The 26,701-nt window shown below is 64.0% G+C and overlaps 1 protein-coding gene across 1 annotated transcript in view; it reads left to right on the forward strand.

Moving 5' to 3' along the window:
- SND1 (staphylococcal nuclease and tudor domain containing 1) overlaps positions 1 to 26,701 on the forward strand; it is a 94,973-nt gene that overhangs the window by 15,167 nt on the left and 53,105 nt on the right. The window contains exons 7-10 of the mRNA XM_086886225.1: positions 172 to 327; positions 1,764 to 1,870; positions 2,331 to 2,421; positions 12,897 to 13,010. Of these exons, the coding sequence (XP_086742351.1) occupies positions 172 to 327; positions 1,764 to 1,870; positions 2,331 to 2,421; positions 12,897 to 13,010 (468 nt within the window). The remainder of the gene's footprint in view (positions 1 to 171; positions 328 to 1,763; positions 1,871 to 2,330; positions 2,422 to 12,896; positions 13,011 to 26,701) is intronic.

Consider the following 26,701-nt stretch of genomic DNA (forward strand, 5'->3'; position numbering starts at 1 on the left):
AGGGCTGGAGCTGGTTCCCGTTTCCCGGGGCGTTCCGAGGGCTCTGTCCTTACACAAATTCCCGGATTTCAGCCCCGAAGCCCCCCTGGAGCCGGGGAATGGGGGCAGTGTCTCCTCCCCAGTGGTTTCCCGGCCCGTTCCCGATGTTCCCGATGTTCCCGTGTCCCGCAGTGCCCCACGTTCAAGCGCGAGGCCGACGCCGAGGTCCCGGAGCCGTTCGCGGCCGAAGCCAAATTCTTCACGGAGTCGCGGCTGCTGCAGAGGGACGTGCAGATCGTGCTGGAGAGCTGCCACAACCAGAACATCCTGGGCACCATCCTGCACCCGGCAAGTGCCGCTCCGGGGCTCCCTGCCGCGCCTCACCGGGGTGCTGCTGATCCCGGGGATCCCCTGATCCCAGAGATCCTCTGATCCCGGGGATCCCCTGATCCCAGAGATCCTCTGATCCCGGGGATCCCCTGACCCTGGGGGTGCTGCTGATCCCGGGGATCCCCTGATCCCAGAGATCCTCTGATCCCGGGGATCCCCTGATCCCAGAGATCCTCTGATCCCGGGGATCCCCTGATCCAGAGATCTTCTGATCCCGGGGATCCTCTGGTCCTGGGGATGCTGCTGATCCCGGGGATCCCCTGATCCCAGAGATCCCCTGATCCCGGGGATCCCCTGACCCTGGGGGTGCTGCTGATCCCAGGGATCCCCTGATCCCAGAGATCCTCTGATCTCGGGGATCCCCTGACCCTGGGGGTGCTGCTGATCCCAGGGATCCCCTGATCCCAGAGATCCTCTGATCCCAGGGATCCCCTGATCCCAGAGATCCTCTGATCCCGGGGATCCCCTGACCCTGGGGATCCTGGTGACCCCTGGGAAATGCTGCTGATCCCAGAGATCCTCTGATCCTGGGATCCTCTGGTCCTGGGGATGGTGCTGACCCTGGGTGATCCCACTGATCCCTGGGGGGATGATCCTGCTGGCCCCTGGGGGGATCCCGCTGACGCCAGGGGGATCCCGCTGACCCCAGGGGGATCCCGCTGACCCCAGGGGGATCCTGCTGACCCCAGGGGGATCCCGCTGACCCCAGGGGGATCCTGCTGACCCTTGGGATGATCCCGCTGACCCCAGGGGGATCCCGCTGACCCCAGGGGGATCCCGCTGACCCCAGGGATGATCCCACTGACCCCTGGGATGATCCCGCTGACCCCTGGGATGATCCTGCTGACCCCAGGGGGATCTCGCTGACCCCTGGGATGATCCTGCTGATCCCTGGGGGATCCCACTGACCCCAGGGGGATCCCGCTGACCCCAGGGGGATCCCGCTGACCCCAGGGGGATCCCGCTGACCCCAGGGGGATCCCGCTGACCCCTGGGATGATCCCACTGACCCCTGGGATGATCCCACTGACCCCTGGGTGATCCCGCTGACCCCTGGGATGATCCTGCTGACCCCAGGGGGATCTCGCTGACCCCTGGGATGATCCTGCTGATCCCTGGGGGATCCCACTGACCCCAGGGGGATCCTGCTGACCCCAGGGGGATCCCGCTGACCCCAGGGGGATCCCGCTGACCCCAGGGGGATCCCGCTGACCCCAGGGATGATCCCACTGACCCCTGGGATGATCCCGCTGACCCCTGGGATGATCCCGCTGACCCCAGGGGGATCCTGCTGACCCCTGGGATGATCCTGCTGACCCCAGGGGGATCCTGCTGACCCCAGGGGGATCCTGCTGATCCCGGGGATCCTCTGACCCCGCTCGTGCTCCCCACAGAACGGGAACATCACGGAGCTGCTGCTGCGGGAGGGCTTCGCTCGCTGTGTGGATTGGTCCATCGCCGTCTACACCCGCGGCGCCGACAAACTGCGCGCGGCCGAGAGGTGGGGAGGGGATCCCGCTGATCCCAGCTGATCCCAGTGATCCCAGCTGATCCCAGTGATCCCAGCTGATCCCAGTGATCCCTGCTGGTCCCGCTGGTCCCTCCCAGCTGATCCCCGCTGATCCCAGCTGATCCCAGCTGATCCCAGCTGATCCCAGCTGATCCCGCTGATCCCAGTGACCCTGCTGATCCCAATTGATCCCACTGATCCCAGCTGATCCCAGTGATCCCTGCTGGTCCCTGCTGATCCCAGTGATCCCAGCTGATCCCGCTGATCCCAGCTGATCCCGCTGATCCCGGCTGATCCCTGGGATCCCCATGATCTCTCCCGGGGCTGTTCTGGGGGTGTCCCAGCCCCGTGTGGCTGACCCAGGCTGGGATCCCTGGGATCCCTGGGATCCCCTGGATCTCTCCCGGGGCTGCTCCGGGTGTCCCAGCCCCGTGTCCCCATCCCCACCCAGGTTTGCCAAGGAGCGCAAGCTGAGGATCTGGAGGGATTACGTGGCCCCCACGGCAAACCTGGACCAGAAGGACAAACAGTTCATGGCCAAGGTGAGCGGGGCAGGGGCTGGGGGGCTGGGGGGACCTTTGGGGGCCTTTGGGGATCTTTGGGGACCTTTGGGGCACAGAATGGTCCCCAGCTCCAAGGGGGGACAAACCCCACTGGATCCCTTGGCTGGATCCCAGCCGTGGATCCCAGCCGTGGATCCCAGCCGTGGATCCCAGACATGGATCCTGGGCACAGATTCCAACAGTGGATCCCGGCCGTGGATCCCAGCCGTGGATCCCAGACATGGATCCTGGGCACAGATTCCAACAGTGGATCCCAGCCGTGGATCCCAGCCGTGGATCCCAGCCGTGGATCCCAGGACACTCGAGGCTGGAGAAGGGAAGGAGGAGCCCTGGGAGAGGCTTTGGCTCTGGGCAGGGACCGGGGGGGTCCCGGCACCTCACACCGGCCACGGGATCAGGGAACGGGATCGGGTCTGCCTGGATTCCTGATCCTCCGGGGGAGGGAGTGGCTGCCCGTGGATCCATTCCTGATCCTCTGGGGGAGGGAGTGGCTGCGTGTGGATCCATTCCTGATCCTCCGGGGGAGGGAATGGCTTCCCATGGATCCATTCCTGATCCTCCCGGGGAATGGCTGCCTGTGGATCCATTCCTGATCCTCCTAAGGGAAGGAATGGCTTCCCATGGATCCTTTCCCAGTGTTCCCAAAGGTTGGAGATGCTGCTGAGCCCCACTCCTGGTGGGTGCTGGTGTGTTCCCTGTCCGTGGATTCCAGGGGATCCCTGTCTGGATTCCATGGGATCCCTGGCTGTGGATTCCATGGGAATACCTGTCCCTGGATTCCATGGGGATCCCTGTCCCTGGATTCCATGGGGATCCCTGTCCCTGGATTCCATGGGGATCCCTGGCTGTGGATTCCAGGGGATCCCTGTCTGTGGATTCCAGGGGATCCCTGTCCCTGGATTCCATGGGGATCCCTGTCTGTGGATTCCATGGGGATCTCAGTCCCTGGATTCCAGGGGATCCCTGGCTGTGGATTCCAGGGGATCCCTGTCTGTGGATTCCAGGGGATCCCTGTCTGGATTCCATGGGGATCCCTGTCCCTGGATTCCAGAGGATCCCTGTCCCTGGATTCCATGGGGATCCCTGGCTGTGGATTTTGTGGGGATCCCTGTCCTGGTGCAGATTCGGAGGATCCAGAGGGAGGTGAAGCTGCGAGGGCTGATCCAGGGTAGGATGATCCCGGCTGGGATGATCCTGGCTATGATGATCCCAGTTGGAATGATCCCGGCTGGAATGATCCCAGTTGGAATGATCCCGGCTGTGATGATCCCGGCTGGGATGATCCCGGCTGGGATGATCCCGGCTGGAATGATCCCGGCTGGGATGATCCCGGCTGTGATGATCCCAGCTGTGATGATCCCAGCTGTGATGATCCCGGCTGGGATGATCCCGGCTGTGATGATCCCGGCTGGAATGATCCCAGTTGGAATGATCCCGGCTGTGATGATCCCGGCTGTGATGATCCCGGCTGGGATGATCCCAGTTGGAATGATCCCGGCTGGGATGATCCCAGCTGGAATGATCCCGGCTGTGATGATCCCGGCCGGGATCCGGGAGCTGCGGGATCCGGGCAGGATCCGTGGATCAGCCCCACTAGATGGAGCTCCAGCCTCGCCCAGGCAGCGGCTCCTGGAATTTCCTGGGAATGCGCAGCAGCCGCATCCGACCCGATCCCTGTGCGGGGCCAGATCCGGCCCCGGGGCCTCCTTCCAGCTGCTCCGGTCCTGTCGGGATCGGGATTGGGATCAGGATCGGGATTGGGATCAGGATCGGGATCGGGATCGTGACCGAGCAGCCCGGCCTTGCCTGGGAATCCTGGGGAAGGGCAGGAATGGGATCAGGCCTGGCAGATCCTGGGGAAGGGCAGGAATGGGATCAGGCCTGGGAATCCTGGGGAAGCAGGAATGGGATCAGGCCTGGCAGATCCTGGGGAAGCAGGAATGGGATCAGGCCTGGCAGATCCTGGGGAAGCAGGAATGGGATCAGGCCTGGGAATCCTGGGGAAGGGCAGGAATGGGATCAGGCCTGGCAGATCCTGGGGAAGCAGGAATGGGATCAGGCCTGGCAGATCCTGGGGAATCAGGAATGGGATCAGGCCTGGCAGATCCTGGGGAAGGGCAGGAATGGGATCAGGCCTGGCAGATCCTGGGGAAGCAGGAATGGGATCAGGCCTGGCAGATCCTGGGGAATCAGGAATGGGATCAGGCCTGGCAGATCCTGGGGAAGCAGGAATGGGATCAGGCCTGGGAATCCTGGGGAAGGGCAGGAATGGGATCAGGCCTGGCAGATCCTGGGGAAGGGCAGGAATGGGATCAGGCCTGGCAGATCCTGGGGGGATTTGGGTGCCAGGGTTGGGTGGAGCAGGGATGGAGAAGCTCTGGAGCTGCCGGGACAGCAGGAGCTGCTCCAGCCCCGTCCATGCGGAGCAGATCCCGTGGGAGCTGATCCCGTGGGAGCGGATCCCGTGGGAACGGATCCCGTGGGAACGGATCCCGTGGGAACGGATCCCGTGGGATCGAGTCTGCTGGGATGAGGTTGGGAATGGCTCCTGTGCCGGCTTGGGGATCTGTGCCAGGATCTGTGCCAGGATCTGTGCCAGGATCTGTGCCAGGATCTGTGCCAGGATCCGTGCCAGGATCCGTGCCAGGATCTGTGCCAGAGCTGTGCCAGGGCTGTGCCAGGATCTGTGCCAGGGCTGTGCCAGGATCTGTGCCAGGATCTGTGCCAGGATCTGTGCCAGGGCTGTGCCAGGGCTGTGCCAGGGCTGTGCCAGGATCTGTGCCAGGATCTGTGCCAGGATCTGTGCCACGATCTGTGCCACGATCTGTGCCAGGATCTGTGCCAGGATCTGTGCCAGGATCTGTGCCACGATCTGTGCCAGGATCTGTGCCAGGATCTGTGCCAGGGCTATGCCAGGATCTGTGCCGGGGCTGTGCCGGGGCTGTGCCAGGATCTGTGCCAGGATCTGTGCCAGGATCTGTGCCAGGGCTGTGCCAGGGCTGTGCCAGGGCTGTGCCAGGATCTGTGCCAGGATCTGTGCCAGGGCTGTGCCAGGATCTGTGCCAGGATCTGTGCCAGGATCTGTGCCAGGATCTGTGCCAGGATCTGTGCCAGGGCTGTGCCAGGGCTGTGCCAGGATCTGTGCCAGGATCTGTGCCAGGATCTGTGCCAGGATCTGTGCCAGGGCTGTGCCAGGGTTGGAGCTTTCCCTGGGATCGCTGGGGATCGATCCCTGGTGCTGTGGGGTGTGATCCCCCCGGCTTGGGGGGCAGAGTTTGCTGGGTCCCCCGGGCTGGGCAGGGTTCACAGGATCCCCGGGTTGGGCTCAGTTCACAGGATCCCTCGATCCCCGGCTCTGGGGGATCCCCGGGTTACAGGGCAGGGTTCACAGGATCCCCGGGCTGGGCAGGGTTCACAGGATCCCCCTGATCCCCGGCTCTGCGGGATCCCCGGGTTACAGAGCAGGGTTCACAGGATCCCCGGGTTACAGGGCAGGGTTCACAGGATCCCCCTGATCCCCGGCTCTGCGGGATCCCCCGGGTTGGGCAGGGTTCACAGGATCCCCCTGATTCCCGGCTCTGCGGGATCCCCTGGGTTACAGGGCAGGGTTCACAGGATCCCTCGATCCCCGGCTGTGCGGGATTCCCCGGGTTACAGAGCAGGGTTCACAGGATCCCCCGGGCTGGGCAGGGTTCACAGGATCCCTCGATCCCCGGCTCTGCGGGATCCCCTGGGTTACAGGGCAGGGTTCACAGGATCCCTCGATCCCCGGCTCTGTGGGATCTCCCGGGTTACAGAGCAGGGTTCACAGGATCCCTCGATCCCCGGCTGTGCGGGATCTCCCGGGTTACAGGGCAGGGTTCACAGGATCCCCCGGGTTACAGGGCAGGGTTCACAGGATCCCCGGGCTGGGCAGGGTTCACAGGATCCCTCGATCCCCGGCTCTGCGGGATCCCCCGGGCTGGGATCGCTCCCGGTTCCGCTCCAGCAGGATCCGGATTCCCCGGGATCCCCGGGATCCCCCAGATCCCCGGGATCCCGCAGACCCCGCGCTCTGATGTTGGGGGACCCGAGCCTTCCTCCCCCCCCGGGCTCCATCCCCCTCCCCGCTCCGGGCCCTGGAGCCGCAGCCCCCCCGCGTTCCCCCCTCACTTTGGGGTTATTTGGGGCATTTTTATCCCAAATGCCGTTTTTGTGAGCAGCGGGGCTGGGGCCGCGCTGGAGGCGGCGGAGCTGCCGCAGGAGCTGCGGAGGGGCTGCCGGGGGAGGGGGAGGAGGAGGAGGAGGAGGAGGAAGATTTGCGATCCACCGCGGCAATCCCGGCAGATTTTGGGGGCGCCGGGGAGAGGCTCGGGCTCGCTCGGGGGTTGGGAGAGGAGAAAAGCGGAGGATGGGAAATGTGCGAGGGGCTGCAGGAGCTCCCGGAACGGCTGCGGCAGCTCCCGGGAGCTGCGGGATTTGGGGCACGGCGCGGAGCCCGCCCTGCATGCGCCGGCCCGGGAGCATCCTCGGCTCGGGGGCTGCACCGGGAGCATCCTCGGCTCGGGGGCTGCTCCGGGAGCATCCTCGGCTCGGGGGCTGCACCGGGAGCATCCTCGGCTCGGGGGCTGCACCGGGAGCATCCTCGGCTCGGGGGCCCGGGAGCATCCTCGGCTCGGGGGCTGCACCGGAGCATCCTCGGCTCGGGGGCCCGGGAGCATCCTCTGAGCGGGGGCTGCACCGGAGCCGCGGGGCTCGGGGTCCCGCTCCCCCCGCTGGGGCCGGCCCGGAGCCGCCCCCTCCCAGCCCCGGTCCCGCTCCTATCACCGGGAGGGTCCCGGAGCCGCCCCCTCCCAGCCCCGCTCCCGCTCCCGGTCCCGGTCCCGGTCCCGGTCCCGGTCCCTTCCCCGGGAGCTCCGCTCGCGGCCGAACCATCCCGGAGCTCGCTGGGATGCGGCAGAGCCGAGCCCGGGAGCTGCCCAAGCCCCTCCCAAGGACACTTCTGGTTTGAGGGGACAGCGGAGCCTCTCGTGGTGCTGGGCCGTGGCTCCGGGACAGGGGGGTGTCCTAAGGGTGTCCCAGGGGTGTCCCAGGGGTGTCCCAGGGGTGTCCTAAGGGTGTCCCAGGGGTGTCCTAGGGGTGTCCCAGGGCTGTCCCAGGGCTGTCCCAGGGGTGTCCTAAGGGTGTCCCAGGGCTGTCCCAGGGCTGTCCCAGGGGTGTCCCAGGGGTGTCCCAGGGGTGTCCCAGGGGTGTCCTAGGGGTGTCCCAGGGGTGTCCCAGGGGTGTCCCAGGGGTGTCCCAGGGCTGTCCCAGGGATGTCCCAGGGGTGTCCCAGGGGTGCAGCAGTCGGGAGCCTCGGGAGCTGGGACAAGCGGGGGGGGGTCCGTGTCTGCCCCAGCTCCAGTGAAACCACCCAAGGTGGAATCCCAGCACCCCGAGATCCCACCCCAGCCCCCCGAGATTCCATCCCAGCACCCTGAGATCCCACCCCAGCACCCCGAGATCCCACCCCAGCACCCCGAGATCCCACCCCAGCACCCTGAGATCCCACCCCAGCACCCCGAGATCCCATCCCAGCACCCCAGTATCCCACCCCAGCACCCCCATGTCCCACCCCAGCACCCCGAGATCCCACCCCAGCACCCCCATGTCCCATCCCAGCACCCCGAGATCCCACCCCAGCACCCCCATGTCCCACCCCAGCACCCCGAGATCCCATCCCAGCACCCCCATGTCCCACCCCAGCACCCCCATCTCCCATCCCAGCACCCCCATGTCCCATCCCAGCACCCCAATGTCCCACCCCAGCACCCCGCGGTCCCACCCCAGCACCCCCATGTCCCACCCCAGCACCCCCATGTCCCATCCCAGCACCCCGAGATCCCACCCCAGCACCCCCATGTCCCACCCCAGCACCCCGAGATCCCATCCCAGCACCCCCATGTCCCACCCCAGCACCCCGCGGTCCCACCCCAGCACCCCGCGGTCCCACCCCAGCACCCCGCGGTCCCCGGATCGCGGCCGTGCGGCTGCGGTGTGTGCCCCCAGTACTGGGGACAAGCAGAGCCGGGGGTGGGGGATCGGAGGCTTTGTTTGGATGGGCTCTTGCAGCAGAAACCGTTCCGTGGTGAATCAGGCCGGGGCTGCGGGCTCCGGGCCCGGCCGGTGCCTCGGGGCCGTTCCCGGGGCCCGGAGCGCTCCGGCTCTGCCGGGACGGGCTCGTCCTTCCCGAGCCGCTGTCAGAGGGGCTCTCGGGGGGGGGAGAGGCCGCAGGAAATCCTGGATCGGGGAATCGGATGCGGCGGGCTGGCAGCGTGGGGACACCGAGGGGCCCGTCCTGTGGCACCGGCGCTGGCACCGGGTCACCCCCGGGAGCCTCCCGCAGGAGCAGGCAGCGGCTGCCCGGGGCAGGTGGGCACCTGTGGGTGTCCCTTGTGCCACCCTGCTGTGTCCCGATGGCACCGGCATCCCTTGGGAGCCCTGGCTCCGGCTGCTGTGTCCTGCTGTGTGTCCCTTTGTCCTGCTGTGTCCCCTTGTCCTGTGTCCCTTTGTCCTGCTGTGTCCCCTTGTCCTGTGTCCCCTGTCCTATGTCCTGTGTCCTGTTGTGTCCTGTGTCTCCTGTCCTGGGTCCTGCTGTGTCCCCGTCCCATGTCCTGCTGTGTCCCTGTGTCCTGTTGTGTCCCATATCCTGCTGTGTCCTATGTCCCCTGTCCTAGGTCCTGCTGTGTCCCTGTGTCCTGCTGTGTCCTGTGTCCCCTGTCCCTTTGTCCTGCTGTGTCCCCTTGTCCTGCTGTGTCTCCTGTCCTGTGTCCTGTGTCCTGTTGTGTCCCTGTGTCCTGCTGTGTCCTATGTCCCCTGTCCTAGGTCCTGCTGTGTCCCCTGTCCCGTGTCCTGCTGTGTCCTTGTGTCCTGTTGTGTCCTGTGTCTCCTGTCCTGGGTCCTGCTGTGTCCCCTTGTCCTGTGTCCTGTTGTGTCCTGTCCCCTGCTGTGTCCCCTTTCCTGTTTCCCTTCAGCTACATCCCGTGTCCTACAGCCCATATCCCGCTGTGTCCATATCCCGCTCTATCCGTGTCCTGCATCCCATATCCCGCTCTATCCCATATCCCTCTCTATCCCATATCCCGCTCTATCCGTGTCCTGTATCCCATATCCTGCTCTATCCCATATCCCTCTCTATCCCATATCCCGCTCTATCCGTGTCCTGTATCCCGCTCTATCCGTGTCCTGTATCCCATATCCTGCTCTATCCCATATCTCTCTCTATCCCATATCCCTCTCTATCCCATATCCCGCTCTATCCGTGTCCCATATCCCGCTCTATCCGTGTCCCGCATCCTGCTCTATCCGTGTCCTGTATCCCATATCCTGCTCTATCCCATATCCAGCTCTATCTGTGTCCTGTATCCCATATCCCGCTCTATCCGTGTCCTGTATCCCGCTCTATCCGTGTCCTGTATCCCGCTCTATCCCATATCCCGCTCTATCCGTGTCCTGTATCCCATATCCCTCTCTATCCCATATCCCGCTCTATCCGTGTCCTGTATCCCGCTGTACCCGTGTCCTATATCCCATATCCCGCTCTATCCGTGTCCTGTATCCCATATTCCGCTCTATCCGTGTCCCGCATCCTGCTCTATCCGTGTCCTGTATCCCTCTCTATCCCATATCCCGCTCTATCCGTGTCCCGCATCCTGCTCTATCCGTGTCCTGTATCCCATATCCCGCTCTATCCGTGTCCTGTATCCCATATCCTGCTCTATCCCATATCCCTCTCTATCCCATATCCTGCTCTATCTGTGTCCTGTATCCCGCTCTATCCGTGTCCTGTATCCCATATCCTGCTCTATCCCATATCTCTCTCTATCCCATATCCCGCTGTATCCCATATCCCGCTCTATCCCATATCCCGCTCTATCCGTGTCCCGCATCCCGCTGGCAGCCGGCTCATCCCGGCTCGGGGTCCCGTGAGTTCGTCCTGCCAGGAAGGGGCTCTGGGGGCCCGAGGGGCCCGGCCGGTCCCCGCTGCTGCTCCCGCACGGCTCCGGGAGCACCGGGAGGCCCTCCAGAGCACCGGGAGCCACCGGGGCACCAGGAGCCGCTGGGGCACTGGGAGCACCGGGAGCCCCTCCGGAGCACCGGGAGCACCGGGAGCCCCTCCGGAGCACCGGGAGCCCCTCCGGAGCACCGGGAGCACCGGGAGCACCGGGAGCCCCTCTGGAGCACCGGGAGCCCCTCCAGAGCACCAGGAGCACCGGGAGCCCCTCCGGAGCACCGGGAGCACCGGGAGCCCCTCCAGGGCACCAGGAGCACCGGGAGCCCCTCCGGAGCACCGGGAGCACCGGGAGCCCCTCCAGGGCACCAGGAGCACCGGGAGCTGCTGGGGCACCGGGAATCACTGGGGCACCGGGAATCACTGGGGCACCGGGAGCCGCTGGAATACCGGGAGCCGCTGGAATACCGGGAGCCGCTGGAATACTGGGAGCCGCTGGAATACCGGGAGCCGCTGGAATGCCGGCTGCTGGCTCCTGCCAGGGAAGAAATGAGATGTGATGGCGCTGCCGGGGCTCCCGGGGCTCCCGGGGAAACATGTGCTGGATGTGTAATGGAGCGCGGGATCTGCCCCCGGAGCTGGCCCGGCCACGGCGGCTCCGCTCGCATCCCGATTCTCCCGAGTCTCGGCCGGGAGGAAGGAGAGAGGCCGCTCCCTCCTCGGCGCTGGGAGCCCTGGAGCGTGAGATTGGATTACCGCACTTGGCAGGCGCTCGGCTTTGGCTGCTCCTGCCGAGGGAACGTCCCGGGGCCGGGAGAGGCCGGGGCGATCCCGGGGGCTTTGCCGAGCCCCGAGCTGGTCCTCGGTGTCTGCTCGGATCTCAGTTCCTCAAATCGCGCTCTCCCCGCGGCCCCGGCTGGCCCTGGCGGGCAGAGGGGGCTGGAGCGGGGCCAGCTCTGCCTGCGGCTCCCGGGATGCGCCGTGTGGGATCCGGGATGAGCCGCAGCTCATGGAGCCCCGGCGCTGGGAAACTGGGCTGTGCTGGGAGCGGGGAAAGGTCCCTGTCCTCCGCTGGGAACATCCAGAGGCTCCACTCGGCCGGGCTGGAGAACCGGGAATGTTAAACACGAGTGTCCTGGGCTGGAGCCAGCCTGGAGAGCTGGGAATGCTCCCCTGGAGAGGAGAAGGGTCCAGGGAGAGCTCAGAGCCCCTGCAGGGCCTGAAGGGGCTCCAGGAGAGCTGGGAATGTTCCCCTGGAGAGGAGAAGGCTCCAGGGAGAGCTCAGAGCCCCTGCAGGGCCTGAAGGGGCTCCAGGAGAGCTGGGAATGTTCCCCTGGAGAGGAGAAGGCTCCAGGGAGAGCTCAGAGCCCCTGCAGGGCCTGAAGGGGCTCCAGGAGAGCTGCAGAGGGACTGGGCCAGGGCTGCAGGGCCAGGAGCCAGGGAATGGCTCCCAGTGCCAGAGGACAGGGCTGGATGTTGGCAATTGGCAATTGGGAATTGCTGGCTGGGCTGGAATTGCCAGAGCAGCTGGGGCTGCCCCTGCATCCCTGGCAGTGGCCAAGGCCAGGCTGGAGCCTGGGGCTGGGAGCAGCCTGGGCCAGTGGGAGGTGTCCCTGCCATGGCAGGGGGGCACTGGGGGGCTCGGGGGTCCCTTCTGTCCCAAACCATCCTGGGATTCCTGGACTTTCTGATCCTGATTAGTTTCACTCCCACCATGGGCTGTCCTTGCTCCCTCCTCCCTGAGCATCGTCCCGGTGTCCGGCTGGAGCTCCTGCCCCTCTGGAATTGCCTCTGGAATGATCCGCAGGGGGCTGAGCCCTGGCACAGGACACACACGGCTGGCAGTGCCCGGGGGTCACCATGTCACCGTCCCGGGACCCCCGGGACCCCCGGGACAGCCGGGCTGGAGCTGGGGCCGCTCTCTGTGCTGGGCATGGCTGGCAGCGCCGGTGGCACCTGGCCCTTGGTGTGCCCAGGTGTGTTTGGGTGTGTCTGGGTGTGCCCAGGTGTGTTTGGGTGTGCCCAGGTGTGCCCAGGTGTGTTTGGGTGTGCCCAGGTGTGCCCAGGTGTGTTTGGGTGTGCCCAGGGGTGTTTGGGTGTGTCTGGGTGTGCCCAGGTGTGTCTGGGTGTGCCCAGGTGTGTCTGGGTGTGTCTGGGTGTGCCCAGGTGTGTTTGGGTGTGCCCAGGCGTGTTTGGGTGTGTCTGGGTGTGCCCAGGTGTGTCTGGGTGTGCCCAGGTGTGTTTGGGTGTGTCTGGGTGTGCCCAGGTGTGTCTGGGTGTGCCCAGGTGTGTTTGGGTGTGTCTGGGTGTGCCCAGGTGTGTTTGGGTGTGCCCAGGTGTGTTTGGGTGTGTCTGGGTGTGCCCAGGTGTGTCTGGGTGTGCCCAGGTGTGTTTGGGTGTGTCTGGGTGTGCCCAGGTGTGTCTGGGTGTGCCCAGGTGTGTTTGGGTGTGCCCAGGTGTGCCCACACTCCGTCTCTGTCCCCAGGTGATGCAGGTGCTCAATGCCGACGCCATCGTGGTGAAGCTCAACTCCGGGGACCACAAAACCATTCACCTGTCCAGCATCCGACCCCCGCGGCTCGAGGGGGACAGCACCCAGGTGACAGGGAGGGGACAGGGAGGGGACAGCGCCTGGGGACACTGCGGGGACAGGGAGGGGACGGGACAGCACCCAGGTGACACTGCAGGGACAGGGAGGGGACAGGGGACAGCACCCAGGTGACACTGCGGGGACAGGGAGGGGCTGGCCGGGGGCCGGGAGTGGCTCTGCGTGGAGACCCCTCCCTGTGGGGCTCCTGCTCTCTCTGGGGTGAGCGAGTCCCCCTTTCCCTTCCTTGGGATCCCATCCCCTGGGATGCAGGAGGGGCTGGAACGGGCTCTGGTGGCTGCGGGAGGCGGCTCCGTCCCTCCTGGGATTCGTGTCCCAGCCGTGGGGCAGCCCCGGGAGAGCTGCTGGAGATGGCTCCAGGTGAATGAATCCCTGGATTCCGTCCCGGGGCCGTGGGGCCGGCCGGGCTCGGGGAGCTCTGCCCCAGCCCGGAGCAGCTGGTGATGCTGTCAGGAGCCGGAGCGCTCCCACGGGCGCCGGAACGTCGGGAAGCGTCGGGAAGTGTCGGGAAGCGCCGCATTGTTCCCGCACAGTTTGCTCCCGGCTCTGTGCTTGAGCTCTCTCAGGCCAGCAGGGACATGAAAGCGCCGGGATGAGCCGGGATCGGGCGCCAGGAGCGACCTTGACCCTGCTCGGAGCTCCGGAGCTCTGCGGGAAACGGGACACGGCCCCGATCCGTGCTGAGCATCCCTGACCCTGCTCGGAGCTCTGCAGGAAACGGGACACGGCTCCGATCCGTGCTGAGCATCCCTGACCCCGCTCGGAGCTCTGCGGGAAACGGGACACGGCCCCGATCCGTGCTGAGCATCCCTGACCCCGCTCGGAGCTCTGCAGGGAAACGGGACACGGCTCCGATCCGTGCTGAGAGCCCCTGACCCTGCTCGGAGCTCTGCAGGAAACGGGACACGGCTCCGATCCGTGCTGAGAGCCCCTGACCCTGCTCGGAGCTCTGCAGGAAACGGGACACGGCCCCGATCCGTGCTGAGCATCCCTGACCCTGCTCAGAGCTCTGCGGGAAACGGGACACGGCTCCGATCCGTGCTGAGAGCCCCTGACCCTGCTCAGAGCTCTGTGGGAAACGGGACACGGCTCCGATCCGTGTGGTGCTCCTGACCCCGCTCGGAGCTCTGTGGGAAACGGGACACGGCTCCGATCCGTGTGGTGCTCCTGACCCCGCTCGGAGCTCTGTGGGAAACGGGACACGGCTCCGATCCGTGCTGAGCATCCCTGACCCTGCTCGGAGCTCCGGAGCTCTGCGGGAAACGGGACACGGCTCCGATCCGTGCTGAGCATCCCTGACCCCGCTCGGAGCTCTGCGGGAAACGGGACACGGCTCCGATCCGTGCTGAGCATCCCTGACCCTGCTCAGAGCTCTGTGGGAAACGGGACATGGCTCCGATCCGTGCTGAGCATCCCTGACCCCGCTTGGAGCTCTGCAGGAAACGGGACACGGCTCCAATCCGTGCTGAGAGCCCCTGACCCTGCTCGGAGCTCCGGAGCTCTGCGGGAAACGGGACACGGCTCCGATCCGTGCTGAGAGCCCCTGACCCTGCTCGGAGCTCTGCAGGAAACGGGACACGGCTCCGATCCGTGCTGAGAGCCCCTGACCCTGCTCGGAGCTCCGGAGCTCTGCAGGAAACGGGACACAGCTCCGATCCGTGCTGAGAGCCCCTGACCCCGCTCAGAGCTCTGCGGGAAACGGGACACGGCTCCGATCCGTGCTGAGCATCCCTGACCCTGCTCAGAGCTCTGCAGGAAACGGGACACGGCTCCGATCCGTGTGGTGCTCCTGACCCTGCTCAGAGCTCTGTGAGAAAAGGGACACGGCTCCGATCCGTGCGGTGCTCCTGATCTGGGTCTGGAGCTCTGGAGCTCTGTGAGAAACGGGACACGGCTCCGATCCGTGCGGTGCTCCTGACCCCGCTCGGAGCTCCGGAGCTGTGCCAGGAGTGGGGACGAGGGATCGGCCCCCGTGTCACACACGGAGCGTCCCTGACTGCTCAGAGCTCAGTGCTGAGCTGGAAACCGGGAATCAGCGATCGGGGATCGGGGATCAGGGATTGGGGATCAGGGATCAAGGCCTGTGCCACAGAGCCTCCTTGAGCCCCTCCCAGCTCTGGGATCAGGGATCAGGGATCAGGGATCGGGGCCTGTGCCACAGAGCCTCCTTCAGCCCCTCCCAACTCTGGGACCAGGGATCAGGGATCGGGGATCAGGGATCAGGGCCTGTGCCACAGAGCCTCCTTCAGCCCCTCCCAGCTCCGGAGCTGCTCCGGGAGCCGGGATGAGGCTCCCATCCCCGTGTCCCTTTCCAGGACCGGGCTGTGGCTGCAGGAGCCGGGCCCTTGCCGCTGTGTCCCATGATCCCAGCCCAGCAGGGGCTCCTCAGGGATGGATTTGTGCTGCTGCTTTTCCCTCTGGTGCTGCGTTCCCTCCATGGCCGATGTGCTCGGAGCTGTGGGATCACCGAGCTCCCGAGACCCTCGGAGAGCCTGCCTTGTTCTGGCACATCTTTCCTCATCCTCATCCTCATCCTCATCCTCATCCTCATCCTCATCCTCATCCTCATCCTCTTCATCCTCCTCCTCATCCTCACCTCATCCTCATCATCCTTATCCTTATCCTCATCCTCATCCTCATCCTCATCCTCATCCTCACCTCATCCTCATCCTCATCCTCACCTCATCCTCATCATCCTCATCCTCCTCCTCATCCTCCTCCTCATCCTCACCTCATCCTCATCCTCATCCTCATCCTCATCCTCATCCTCATCCTCTTCATCCTCCTCCTCATCCTCACCTCATCCTCATCATCCTCATCCTCCTCCTCATCCTCCTCCTCATCCTCACCTCATCCTCATCCTCATCCTCATCCTCATCCTCATCCTCATCCTCATCCTCATCCTCCTCCAGTGTCTCTGGAGATGCCAGGAAGGTTCCTGGGGAGGTTTCTGGGAATGTTCATGGGAAGGTTCCTGGGAAGGTTCATGGGAAGGTTCTTGGGGAGGTTCCAGGAAGGTTCCTGGAAGGCTCCTGGGAATGCTCCTGCCCGTGCACACGAGGGGGCCGAGCCAGGATTGCTCCAACCCCACCTTTTCCCGGCTGTTTTCCACCCTGGAGCACCACGGGCCGGCCTGGTGGGCGGCGGCTCCCGAGGTGACCCCGCGTTGCTGTGGGAACGGGAATTTGGCAATTCCTGGATGGCGCCTTGTTCCGGCCACGTGGAATTCTGGAGCAATTCCCAGAGCTGCCTCTTCCCGCTGCTCCTCTGGCATCGGCTCCGCGGGGCCCGGAGCTGCCACGGGCCGGGGGCTGGAGGGGAGCAGTGGGATCTCCTTGGGAGCAGTGGGATCTCCTCAGGAGCAGCGGGATCTCCTTGGGATCAGCGGGATCTCCTTGGGATCAGCGGGATCTCCTTGGGAGCAATGGGATCTCCTTGGGAGCAGTGGGATCTCCTTGGCAGCAGTGGGATCTCCTTGGCAGCAGTGAGATCTCCTCAGGATCAGCAGGATCTCCTCAGGATCAGCGGGATCTCCTCTGGATCAGCAGGATCTCCTCTGGATCAGCAGGATCTCCTCTGGATCAGTGAGATCTCCTCTGGATCAGTGAGATCTCCTCTGGATCAGTGAGATCTCCTCAGGATCAGCAGGATCTCCTCAGGATCAGTGAGATCTCCTCAGGATCAGCAGGATCTCCTCTGGATCAGTGAGATCTCCTCTGGATCAGTGAGATCTCCTCAGGATCAGCAGGATCTCCTCAGGATCAGTGAGATCTCCTCAGGATCAGCAGGATCTCCTCTGGATCAGCGGGATCTCCTCTGGATCAGTGAGATCTCCTCAGGATCAGCGGGATCTCCTCAGGATCAGCAGGATCTCCTCAGGATCAGCAGGATCTCCTCAGGATCAGCGGGATCTCCTCAGGATCAGCGGGATCTCCTCAGGATCAGCAGGATCTCCTCAGGATCAGCAGGATCTCCTCAGGATCAGCGGGATCTCCTCAGGATCAGTGGGATCTTTTCTGGATCAGCAGGATCTCCTCTGGATCAACAGGATCTCCTCAGGATCAGCAGGATCTCCTCAGGATCAGCGGGATCTCCTCAGGATCAGTGAGATCTCCTCAGGATCAGCGGGATCTCCTCTCGTGTCCTGTTCTGCTCCCGGTTCTGCTCCCGTTAAATCCCGGTTTTTGCTCCCCAGGTCTCATCCTTGCGCAGCGTTCCCGTCCCTGTCGTTAACGGCGCTGTCCTTAATTAGCTGGCAGTGCAATTAGTGACGGCTCCGCCCCTCCCCTTCCACCCCAGCAGTTAAAATGATGGAAAAAACATCCAGGAATTCCAGAAGGACCGGATTCCCCCTCTGGGGCTCGGGGTGGGGATCCCCCATCCAGCTGCTCTTCCAGAGATGGATCCGGAGCTCAGGGAGCGCGGACACAACTTTTTATGGATCAGACGTCGGCACGGACATCGCTCCGTGGGTGTGGAACGTGTTCCATGGGTCTGGAACGTGTTCCATGGGTCTGGAATGTTCTCCATGGGTCTGGAATGTTCTCCATGGGTCTGGAATGTTCTCCATGGGTGTGGAACGTGTTCCATGGGTCTGGAATGTTCTCCGTGGGTGTGGAACGTGTTCCATGGGTCTGGAATGTTCTCCATGGGTCTGGAATGTTCTCCATAGATGTGGAACGTGTTCCATGGATGTGGAATGTTCTCCATGGGTGTGGAATGTTCTTCATGGATGTGGAACGTGTTCCATGGATGTGGAATGTTCTCCATGGGTCTGGAATGTTCTCCATGCTTGTGGAATGTTCTCCATGGATGTGGAATGTGTTCCATGGGTCTGGAATGTTCTCCATGGGTCTGGAATGTTCTCCATGCATGTGGAATGTTCTCCGTGGGTGTGGAACGTGTTCCATGGGTCTGGAATGTTCTCTGTGGGTGTGGAATGTTCTCCATGGGTGTGGAATGTTCTCCATGCGTGTGGAATGTTCTCCATGGATGTGGAACGTGTTCCATGGGTCTGGAATGTTCTCCATGGATGTGGAACGTGTTCCATGGCTGTGGAACGTGTTCCATGGATGTGGAATGTGTCGGGATTTACAGGAAATCCATGGGAATATTTATGAGATCTGAGCATTTATTGGAAATCAGCAGAGGAGGGGTCGGGAACAGGGACAGGAGGAGAGGGAACGGCCTCAGGAATTTCCCCATGGAAAGGGGGTCAGGCCCTGGAAGGGGAATTTTGGAGTGCCCATCCCTGGAGGTGCCCAGGGAATTCCTGGAGGTGGCACTCAGGGGACAAGGTGGGCATCGGGCACAGCTGGCACTCGGTGACCTTGGAGAGCTTTTCCAGCCCCAGGGATCCCGGGATTCTGTGATCCATATAAATCCTAGGAACATACGTGCCTTTATTTAATATAAAATATAAAACACATGAAAGGCAATTTGGGGCTGATTCCAGGCTCCCCTGGAAGCTTTTCCCCCTCTGTGGGCTCTTCCCGGCCTCTCAGCGGAGCAGGAGCGCCGGGATGTCGCAGCTCCGTCGGGAATCCCATCCCGCCCTGCCGGGCGCTAATGGCTCCGGATGGAGGGGACAGGAGGTGACAGATGGAAAAGGGAGCGATGGAATCCTGCAGCCTCTCATCATCTCCAGCCTCTCCTCATCTCCAGCCTCTCCTCTCCAGCCTCTCCTCTCCAGCCTCTCCTCTCCGGGCGTCGGATGAATCCCGGGAGCGCCGGCCCCGGTGCTCGGCTCCATCCGGGAACAGCACGGATCGGGATGGAGACGGATCTCCAGCTGCTGCAACAGCTGGAAAAGCTGGCCTGGATGGTTGGAATCTTCATCAGGATAGCGGGAATCTCACTGGGATGGCTGGAAAACCTCACTGGGATGGCTGGAATCTCACTGGGATAGTGGGAATCTCACTGGGATGGCTGGAAACTCTCACTGGAAGGACTGGAATCTCTCACTGGAATGTCTGGAATCTCACTGGGACTGCTGGAATCTCACACTGGGATTGCTGGAATCTCACAGGGATGGCTGGAATCTCTCACTGGGATGGCTGGGATCTCTCACTGGGATTGCTGGAATCTCACTGGGATTGCTGGGATCTCCCTGGGACGGCTGGGATCTCTCACTGGAATGTCTGGGATCTCTCTGGGATTGCTGGGATCTCTCACTGGAATGTCTGGGATCTCTCTGGGATTGCTGGGATCTCTCTGGGATTGCTGGGATCTCTCTGGGATGGCTGGGATCTCTCTGGGATTGCTGGGATCTCTCTGGGATTGCTGGGATCTCCCTGGGATCCCCATCTGGGGCTGCCACTGTGGGATGCTCCAATCCTTGGGATGCTCCCGGTGCCTGTGGATGCAGGGAACCATTCCCGAGGCTCAGCCCCCGGAGCCTGCGGCGGGGTTTGGGATCCATCGGATCTGGAGGTGGATCCATCCTCCCCGGAGCCGTCTGCCGGCCCTGGATCCATCGGGAGGCCTCATCCCATCCCAGTTCCTTGGGATGGAAGGAGGAGCCGGTTCCCGGGAAGAGCGAGAGGGGCTCGGTTCTCGGTTCTGCCCCGGAGCTTCCCGGGGTGTCGGTGCCAGCAGCGTTCCAGAGTTCGGGATCTCTCCGTTCCCATTTCCCGTTCCCTGGGATCGGTTCCCGGCCCCACCAGCCGCTCCGGCGGAATTTTCTGGAGCACAAATCTGCTCCAGCCCCCAATTTATCTAAATTGATCTCTTAACTGGGAGCTGTGCGGAGGAGGGGGAGCGGGCGGCGCGGATCCCCATGGGACGGGCGGCGTGGGGCCCTCGGGAGCGCTGGGAATATCCCGGCTCCTTTCCCGGGACCCCCTGGCACAGCCCGGATCAGGCTGGCCCCGGAGGCGAGGGATTCCCCAGGGAATGTCGGGATGGCCCTGGGACGCTTCCAGACGTCTTTTCCCGGGATGCCAGGCTGGGGCTCCCCGGCTTGCCCCGGCTGTGCCCCCCAGCAGGGATCCGGGATTTGGGATGGGGGATCCTGCTGCTCTGCCAGCGCCCCGGCAGGGAAAGGCCGGCGGCACCGGAGAGCTGGAAATGGCTTCGGGAAGAGGGAGAACAGATGGATTTGGGCTCGGGGAGGTTTTTTCCCAGCTCTCGGAGGAGCTGCGTGCGGCTTCCTTGGCTTTCTGCTGACATTCCGAAGGCAGGGAGCTGCTGGATCATCCGGGCCGGGATCCTGTGGGATCCTCGCAGCCGGGGATCGGCATCCCGGCTGGAATGTGGGACATTCCGGGGGTGGTGCCGGGGGAATTCCTGTGCCCGTGTCCTGCCGACCCCAGGGGCTCTCGCAGGTGCCAGGCCTGGACTCCTGGATTTGGGATTTTTGTGTGCCGGGAATGTGGAGGCCGCTGCGTGTCCCTCATTCCCTGGGAGAGCAGCGTGGATGTGGCCGTCCTGCTCATCCAGGATTCCAGCAGATGGCAGGGAATGTTTGAGCCCCTCAGAGCTGCTGCTGTCCCTGTCCCTCGCCGCTTCCCGGGATATTCCCGCGGGATCGGGAGAGCTCCGAGCCTGGAGCTGCGCCAGCCTCGCCGGAGGCAGGCAGGGCACGGAACGACCTTGGAGCCAAGGGCAGCTCCGCTTTGAGGCCGCTCTGGTTGGATTTATAAACCCAGTTGGATTTATAACCCTGCGGGAGAGCTGGGAAAGGAGCCGGGAAAGGAGCCGGGAAAGGAGCCGGGAAAGATCACATCCCACCCGTTTTTAGCAGTCCCAGCTGCTCCATCCCTGGAAAAGAGCCGCCGCTCCCGGCTCTGAGCCACCCTGGATCCCCGCGGGGAGCCCGGGGCCCGTGGGTGCCGCTGCCAGATGGTCCGCAGGTGTCCTCCGGGAGCTTTTCCAGGGAGCAGCCAGCTGGATTTTGGGAAGAGGGCGGCTGCACGGCTTGGCAGCGCCGTGCCGGGAGCTGGGAACGTTCTGGGGCCCTGCAGAGGCTGATGGCACAGCCCTGCCAGGGAGGAGGGGCTGCCACAGGCGGCGTTTTCCAGCCGGGAATGGCTCGGTGGGATCTGCCAAAGCCTCGGGGAGGGGATGGAGGCACCGGCACAAATCCCTGGGACTGCGGTGCCGGGGCTGTGGCTGCCCCTGGATCCCTGGGACTGCCCAGGCCAGGCTGGAAACACCGAGGGCTTGCAGTTCATTTTATCCCAAATATCAGAAAAAATTCTTTACTGGGATGAGGAGGCTCCAGGGAGAGCTTCCAGAACGTTCCAGAGCCTGCAGGGGCTCCAGGAGAGCTGGGGATGTTCCCCTGGAGAGGAGAAGGCTCCAGGGAGAGCTCAGAGCCCCTGCAGGGCCTGAAGGGGCTCCAGGAGAGCTGGGAATGTTCCCCTGGAGAGGAGAAGGCTCCAGGGAGAGCTCAGAGCCCCTGCAGGGCCTGAAGGGGCTCCAGGAGAGCTGCAGAGGGACTGGGCCAGGGCTGCAGGGCCAGGAGCCAGGGAATGGCTCCCAGTGCCAGAGGACAGGGCTGGATGTTGGGAATTGGGAATTGGGAATTGCTGGCTGGGCTGGAATTGCCAGAGCAGCTGGGGCTGCCCCTGCATCCCTGGCAGTGGCCAAGGCCAGGCTGGAGCCTGGGGCTGGGAGCAGCCTGGGCCAGTGGGAGGTGTCCCTGCCATGGCAGGGGGGCACTGGGGGGCTCGGGGGTCCCTTCTATCCCAAACCATCCCAGGATCTTTCTGGTGACAATCCTGGAGGAACCAGCTCGGCCGAGCCCCCCGTGTCCCCCCCTGTCCTTGTCCCTGCCTCGAGGTCGGTCCCGGAGCCGGTCCCGAGGTCCGGGGGTTGGATCTGAGGTCTCGCCGCCGGCGGAGCCGCTGGCAATTCCAATTTATTCCATTCCCGCTGGGAGCGCGGGCAGGATGCGCACGGAGCCGGTGGCGGCCGCGATCCGCGGGGTTTGTACTACACAAATCGCTCCGCACTCAACGAGCATGAAAGATTAACGAGGAACAAAGCCGTGAACTCATCCCGGGCTTGTGTAACGCACCGGGCTCGGCGGCTCCGAGCGCGCCGCACGCGACTTTAATGGATTCTAAATATTGGCAGAGCCGGGAGAGGAGGCGCGGGGGCAGCGGAGTTCCCGGATCAATATTTAATGGGAGCCGCAGTCAGCGTGTGCTGGGAGCCCGGGATGTGCCCTGCGGGCAGCAAGTGCTGCGATTCCCTGGATTCCCGAGCAGCTGCCGGAGTCCTCCCGCCCGGAGCGGCTCTGGAAGCGGGGCCGGATCCCGAGCAGCGCAGGGAGCTCGGATCCGCCGGGGGGGACCCGGGGATGGGCCCCGCTCTGCGCTCCAGGCCTGCTCCGGCTGGGGTTCGTTTGCGAGCTGGCACAGCTGGGCTCCTGTATGGATTTCAGCTGCTGGCATCCCGGGAAATCGCTCACGGCTCGGAGAGCAGCGGCGGAACGGGAGCAGCCCCCGGGCCGGAGCGGCAGCAGGAGCCGGGCTGGTGCCGGAGCAGCCGGGCATGAGCTTTGCCAGCAATTACGGAGCAGCTTTTCCGTGCGGCCCCGCTCGGCCCATCTGCTGCTGGATCTGCCGCTGGCAGGAGCGGCCCCCGGAGACCCGGCTGTGCCAGATCCTTCCCCAGCCGCCTCCTCCCGCCAGGCGCTCGCGTTCCACTCCGGAATTGCTGCCCGGTGTTGTGGCACCGATGCTTGGAGGGGATCCTGGCACCTGCCAGCTCGCGTTCCTGGGAACGCTGCTCCGGGAGCCGCTCCAGAGGTTTGCTCCGTGCCCAGCCCCGGCTGTTTCTCGCTCCGCTGGACGAGCGTGGAAACGCCGCCGGGAGAGCGGAGCTTTGACCTTCTGAGCTCCTCGGGAGCTGCCGGAATTCCTCAGCGCACGGAAAATTGCGCTGAATTGGAGCAGAGCCTCGGTGCTGGCACAGAGCTGAGCTCTGCAATTAACGCTCCGGCCCTCGTGCCTCGGGAATCGATCCCTGCTTTCAGTGTGGGATGAGCCTGCGCTGGCTCCGTTCCCGTCTCCCGGCTCGGGAGCCTCTGCTCCGTGCGGGACGAGGGGGCAGAGCCGGGCCCGCGGTGCCGGCTCCCCCGGCAGGACAGGGAAACTCCGGCCCCAGAACCCCAGGGATCCCATCCCGGTTCCGTCCTGCTCCCGCTTCGGAGCGGTCCTGGGGGTTCCCAGCTGGGCCAGGGCTCCGTGTTCATCCCAGGGCTCCGTGTTTATCCCAGGGCTCCGTGTTCATCCCAGGGCTCTGTGTTTGCCCCAGGGCTCCGTGTTCATCCCAGGGCTCCGTGTTTGTGCCAGGGCTCCGTGTTCATCCCAGGGCTCCGTGTTCATCCCAGGGCTCCGTGTTCATCCCAGGGCTCCGTGTTCATCCCAGGGCTCCGTGTTCATCCCAGGGCTCCGTGTTCATCCCAGGGCTCCGTGTTTATCCCAGGGCTCCGTGTTCATCCCAGGGCTCCGTGTCCATCCCAGGGCTCCGTGTCCATCCCAGGGCTCCGTGTCCATCCCAGGGCTCCGTGTCCATCCCAGGGCTCCGTGTTCATCCCAGGGCTCCATGTTCATCCCAGGGCTCCGTGTTCATCCCAGGGCTCCGTGTTCATCCCAGGGCTCCGTGTTCATCCCAGGGCTCCCATCCCTCCCCGCTCGGAGCCTCCCCAGCCCCGGCAGTGCCGGGGGGTTTGATCCAAACACCCCCATTCCTGCAGCTCCCAGAATTGGGAATCATGAATATTCCCCCTCCGTTAGCGCCGGCTGCGTTTGGTGCCAGACGTTTGGAGACGTGAGGGATGGATGGGATGGAGCGGGGATGGATTGGGAACGGCCCCCCCGGCTCCAGTTCCTGCGCTGCGGTGGCACCGGGCACCCCTGGGGACACCGGGGGCACCTCAGAACCCCCCCGAAATCCCCAGAGCAAGCGGCAGAGCCGTGGGGAGCCTTGGGAAGGATTTTCCATGGAGGAGCTGCCCTGGATCTGCAGGGCCTGGCAGTGGGAAAGGTCTCACCCGGCACGGCCCCGGTGTCACCGTGGTGTCCTGGAGGTGACCTGGGCTGTGCCAGGGGCTGGGGCTGTGCTGGGATCCTGCATCCATCCCTGGATCCATCCTGGCTGTGCTGGGATCCTGGATCCATTCCTGGATCCATCCCTGGATCCATCCCTGGATCCATCCTGGCTGTGCTGGGGTCCTGGATCCATCCCTGGATCCATCCTGGCTGTGCTGGGATCCTGGATCCATCCTGGCTGTGCTGGGGTCCTGGATCCATCCCTGGATCCATCCTGGCTGTGATGGGATCCTGGATCCATCCCTGGATCCATCCTGGCTGTGATGGGATCCTGGATCCATCCGGACTTTTCCCGGAGCTGCCGGCACAGCTCAGCCCCTGGGGGCCGAGGGGGTCTCAGGGTGTCCTGTGGCAGGGCTGGGGTGACAGTGACAGTGACGGTGACAGTGACAGTGACGGTGACAGTGATGGTGCCAGTGACAGTACCAGTGCCGGTGATGGTGATGGTGACAGTGACAGTGCTGGTGACAGTGATGGTGACAGTGACAATGACAGTGACAATGACAGTGACAATGATAGTGATAATGACAGTGCCAGTGACGGTTACAGTGACAGTGTCAGTGATGGTGCCAGTGCCGGTGACAATGACAGTGACAATGACAGTGACAGTGACAATGACAGTGACAGTGACAATGACAGTGACAGTGCCAGTGACAATGACAGTGACAGTGACAGTGAGAATGACAATGCCAGCTCGGTGTGTCCCTGTCCCCTGCAGAGGGGAGGCAGCTCCGCTCTCCCGAGCTCTTCCCTGGCTCCCGGCCCTGCTGTCCCACTTTTCCACAGCTGCTTCTCCTCCTTCCCGTCACGTGCGGCGGCTTTGGATCGCTCCGAGCTGAGCTCCGGGCTGGGAGCTGAGCTGGGATCTGAGCTGGGATCTGAGCTGGGATCTGAGCTGGGATCTGAGCTGGGCTGGGATCTGAGCTGGGATCTGAGCTGGGCTGGGATCTGAGCTGGAATCTGAGCTGGGATCTGAGCTGGGATCTGAGCTGGGATCTGAGCTCTGAGCTGGGATCTGAGTTGGGATCTGAGCTGGGATCTGAGCTCCGGGCTGGGATCTGAGCTGGGCTGGGATCTGAGCTGGGATCTGAGCTGGGCTGGGATCTGAGCTCTGGGCTGGGATCTGAGCTGGGACCTGAGCTGGGATCTGAGCTGGGATCTGAGCTGGGATCTGAGCTCTGAGCTGGGATCTGAGTTGGGATCTGAGCTGGGATCTGAGCTCCGGGCTGGGATCTGAGCTGGGATCTGGGCTGGGATCTGAGCTGGGATCTGAGCTGGGATCTGAGCTGGGATCTGAGCTCCGGGCTGGGATCTGAGCTGGGATCTGAGCTGGGCTGGGATCTGAGCTGGGCTGGGATCTGAGCTGGGATCTGAGCTCTGGGCTGGGATCTGAGCTGGGATCTGAGCTGGGCTGGGATCTGAGCTGGGATCTGAGCTGGGATCTGAGCTGGGCTGGGATCTGAGCTGGGATCCGAGCTGGGCTGGGATCTGAGCTGGGATCTGAGCTGGGATCTGAGCTGGGCTGGGATCTGAGCTGGGATCTGGGCTGGGCTGGGATCTGAGCTGGGATCTGAGCTGGGATCTGAGCTGGGATCCGAGCTGGGCTGGGATCTGAGCTCCGGGCTGGGATCTGAGCTCTGGGCTGGGATCTGAGTTGGGATCTGAGCTGGGATCTGAGCTCCGGGCTGGGATCTGAGCTGGGATCTGAGCTGGGCTGGGATCTGAGCTCTGGGCTGGGATCTGAGCTGGGATCTGGGCTCTGGGCTGGGATCTGGGCTGGGCTGGGATTTGAGCTGGGATCTGGGATCTGAACTGGGCTTGGGCTCTGGGCTGGGCTCTGGGCTGGGCTCTGGGCTGGGCTCTGAGCTGGGCTGGGCTCCGGGCTGGGCTCCGAGCCGCTCCCGCATTCCAGCTCTCCCCGTTCCTGCCCTGACCCCGCTCCGGAGGATCCTCGGGAATGAGCCGGGAGCGGGGACAGAAGGGGCTGGGAGCCCCCAGATCCAGGGCAGGGACGGCTGGAGGGGCAGCCCTGCTGTGCATCCCTTGGGATCTGCAGTTCTCCTGGAATCCGGGATAACGGCAGGGAGTGCCTGGAGCCTCCTCCCGGAGCCCTGGAGCGGCCGTGCCCGGCAGCAGCTGCCGGCTCCGTCCCTGTGCCCGTTCCCTGTGCCCGTTCCCGTCCCCTCGGTGACGGTTTTGGGAAGCAGAGGCATCTCCCGGTGTCCGGATCATCCCCGTTCCAGGAACGCTGACCCCGTTTTCCCTCTCCTGGTCATGGAGCAGCCGGAACCCCGCTGGATTCCAGCAGATCCACCCCCCAATTCCAGCTGCCGGGTTTGGGGTGTCCAGGATGCACCCCCCAATTCCCGGTGCCAGATTTGGGGTGTCCAAGATGCACCCCCCAATTCCAGCTGCCAGGTTTGGGGTGTCCAGGTGCTGCTGAGGATCTGCATTCCAGCAGCCAAAGGAAATTCAGCACAAATCCAATTTCCTGCTGTGATTTCCACCTTTTCCCGGGCACTTCATTGCTGAGGGGGACGCAGGCTGAGGGCGGATGAATCCAGGAGAAGATTCCCGCGTCTCCGGTTTCTGCGGGCAGACCGGGATGCCTGGAGCAGG

The sequence above is a fragment of the Cyanistes caeruleus genome, chromosome 4 (genome assembly GCF_971803275.1).
Source record: "Cyanistes caeruleus chromosome 4, bCyaCae1.hap1.1, whole genome shotgun sequence".
Taxonomy (NCBI): Eukaryota; Metazoa; Chordata; class Aves; order Passeriformes; family Paridae; genus Cyanistes; species Cyanistes caeruleus.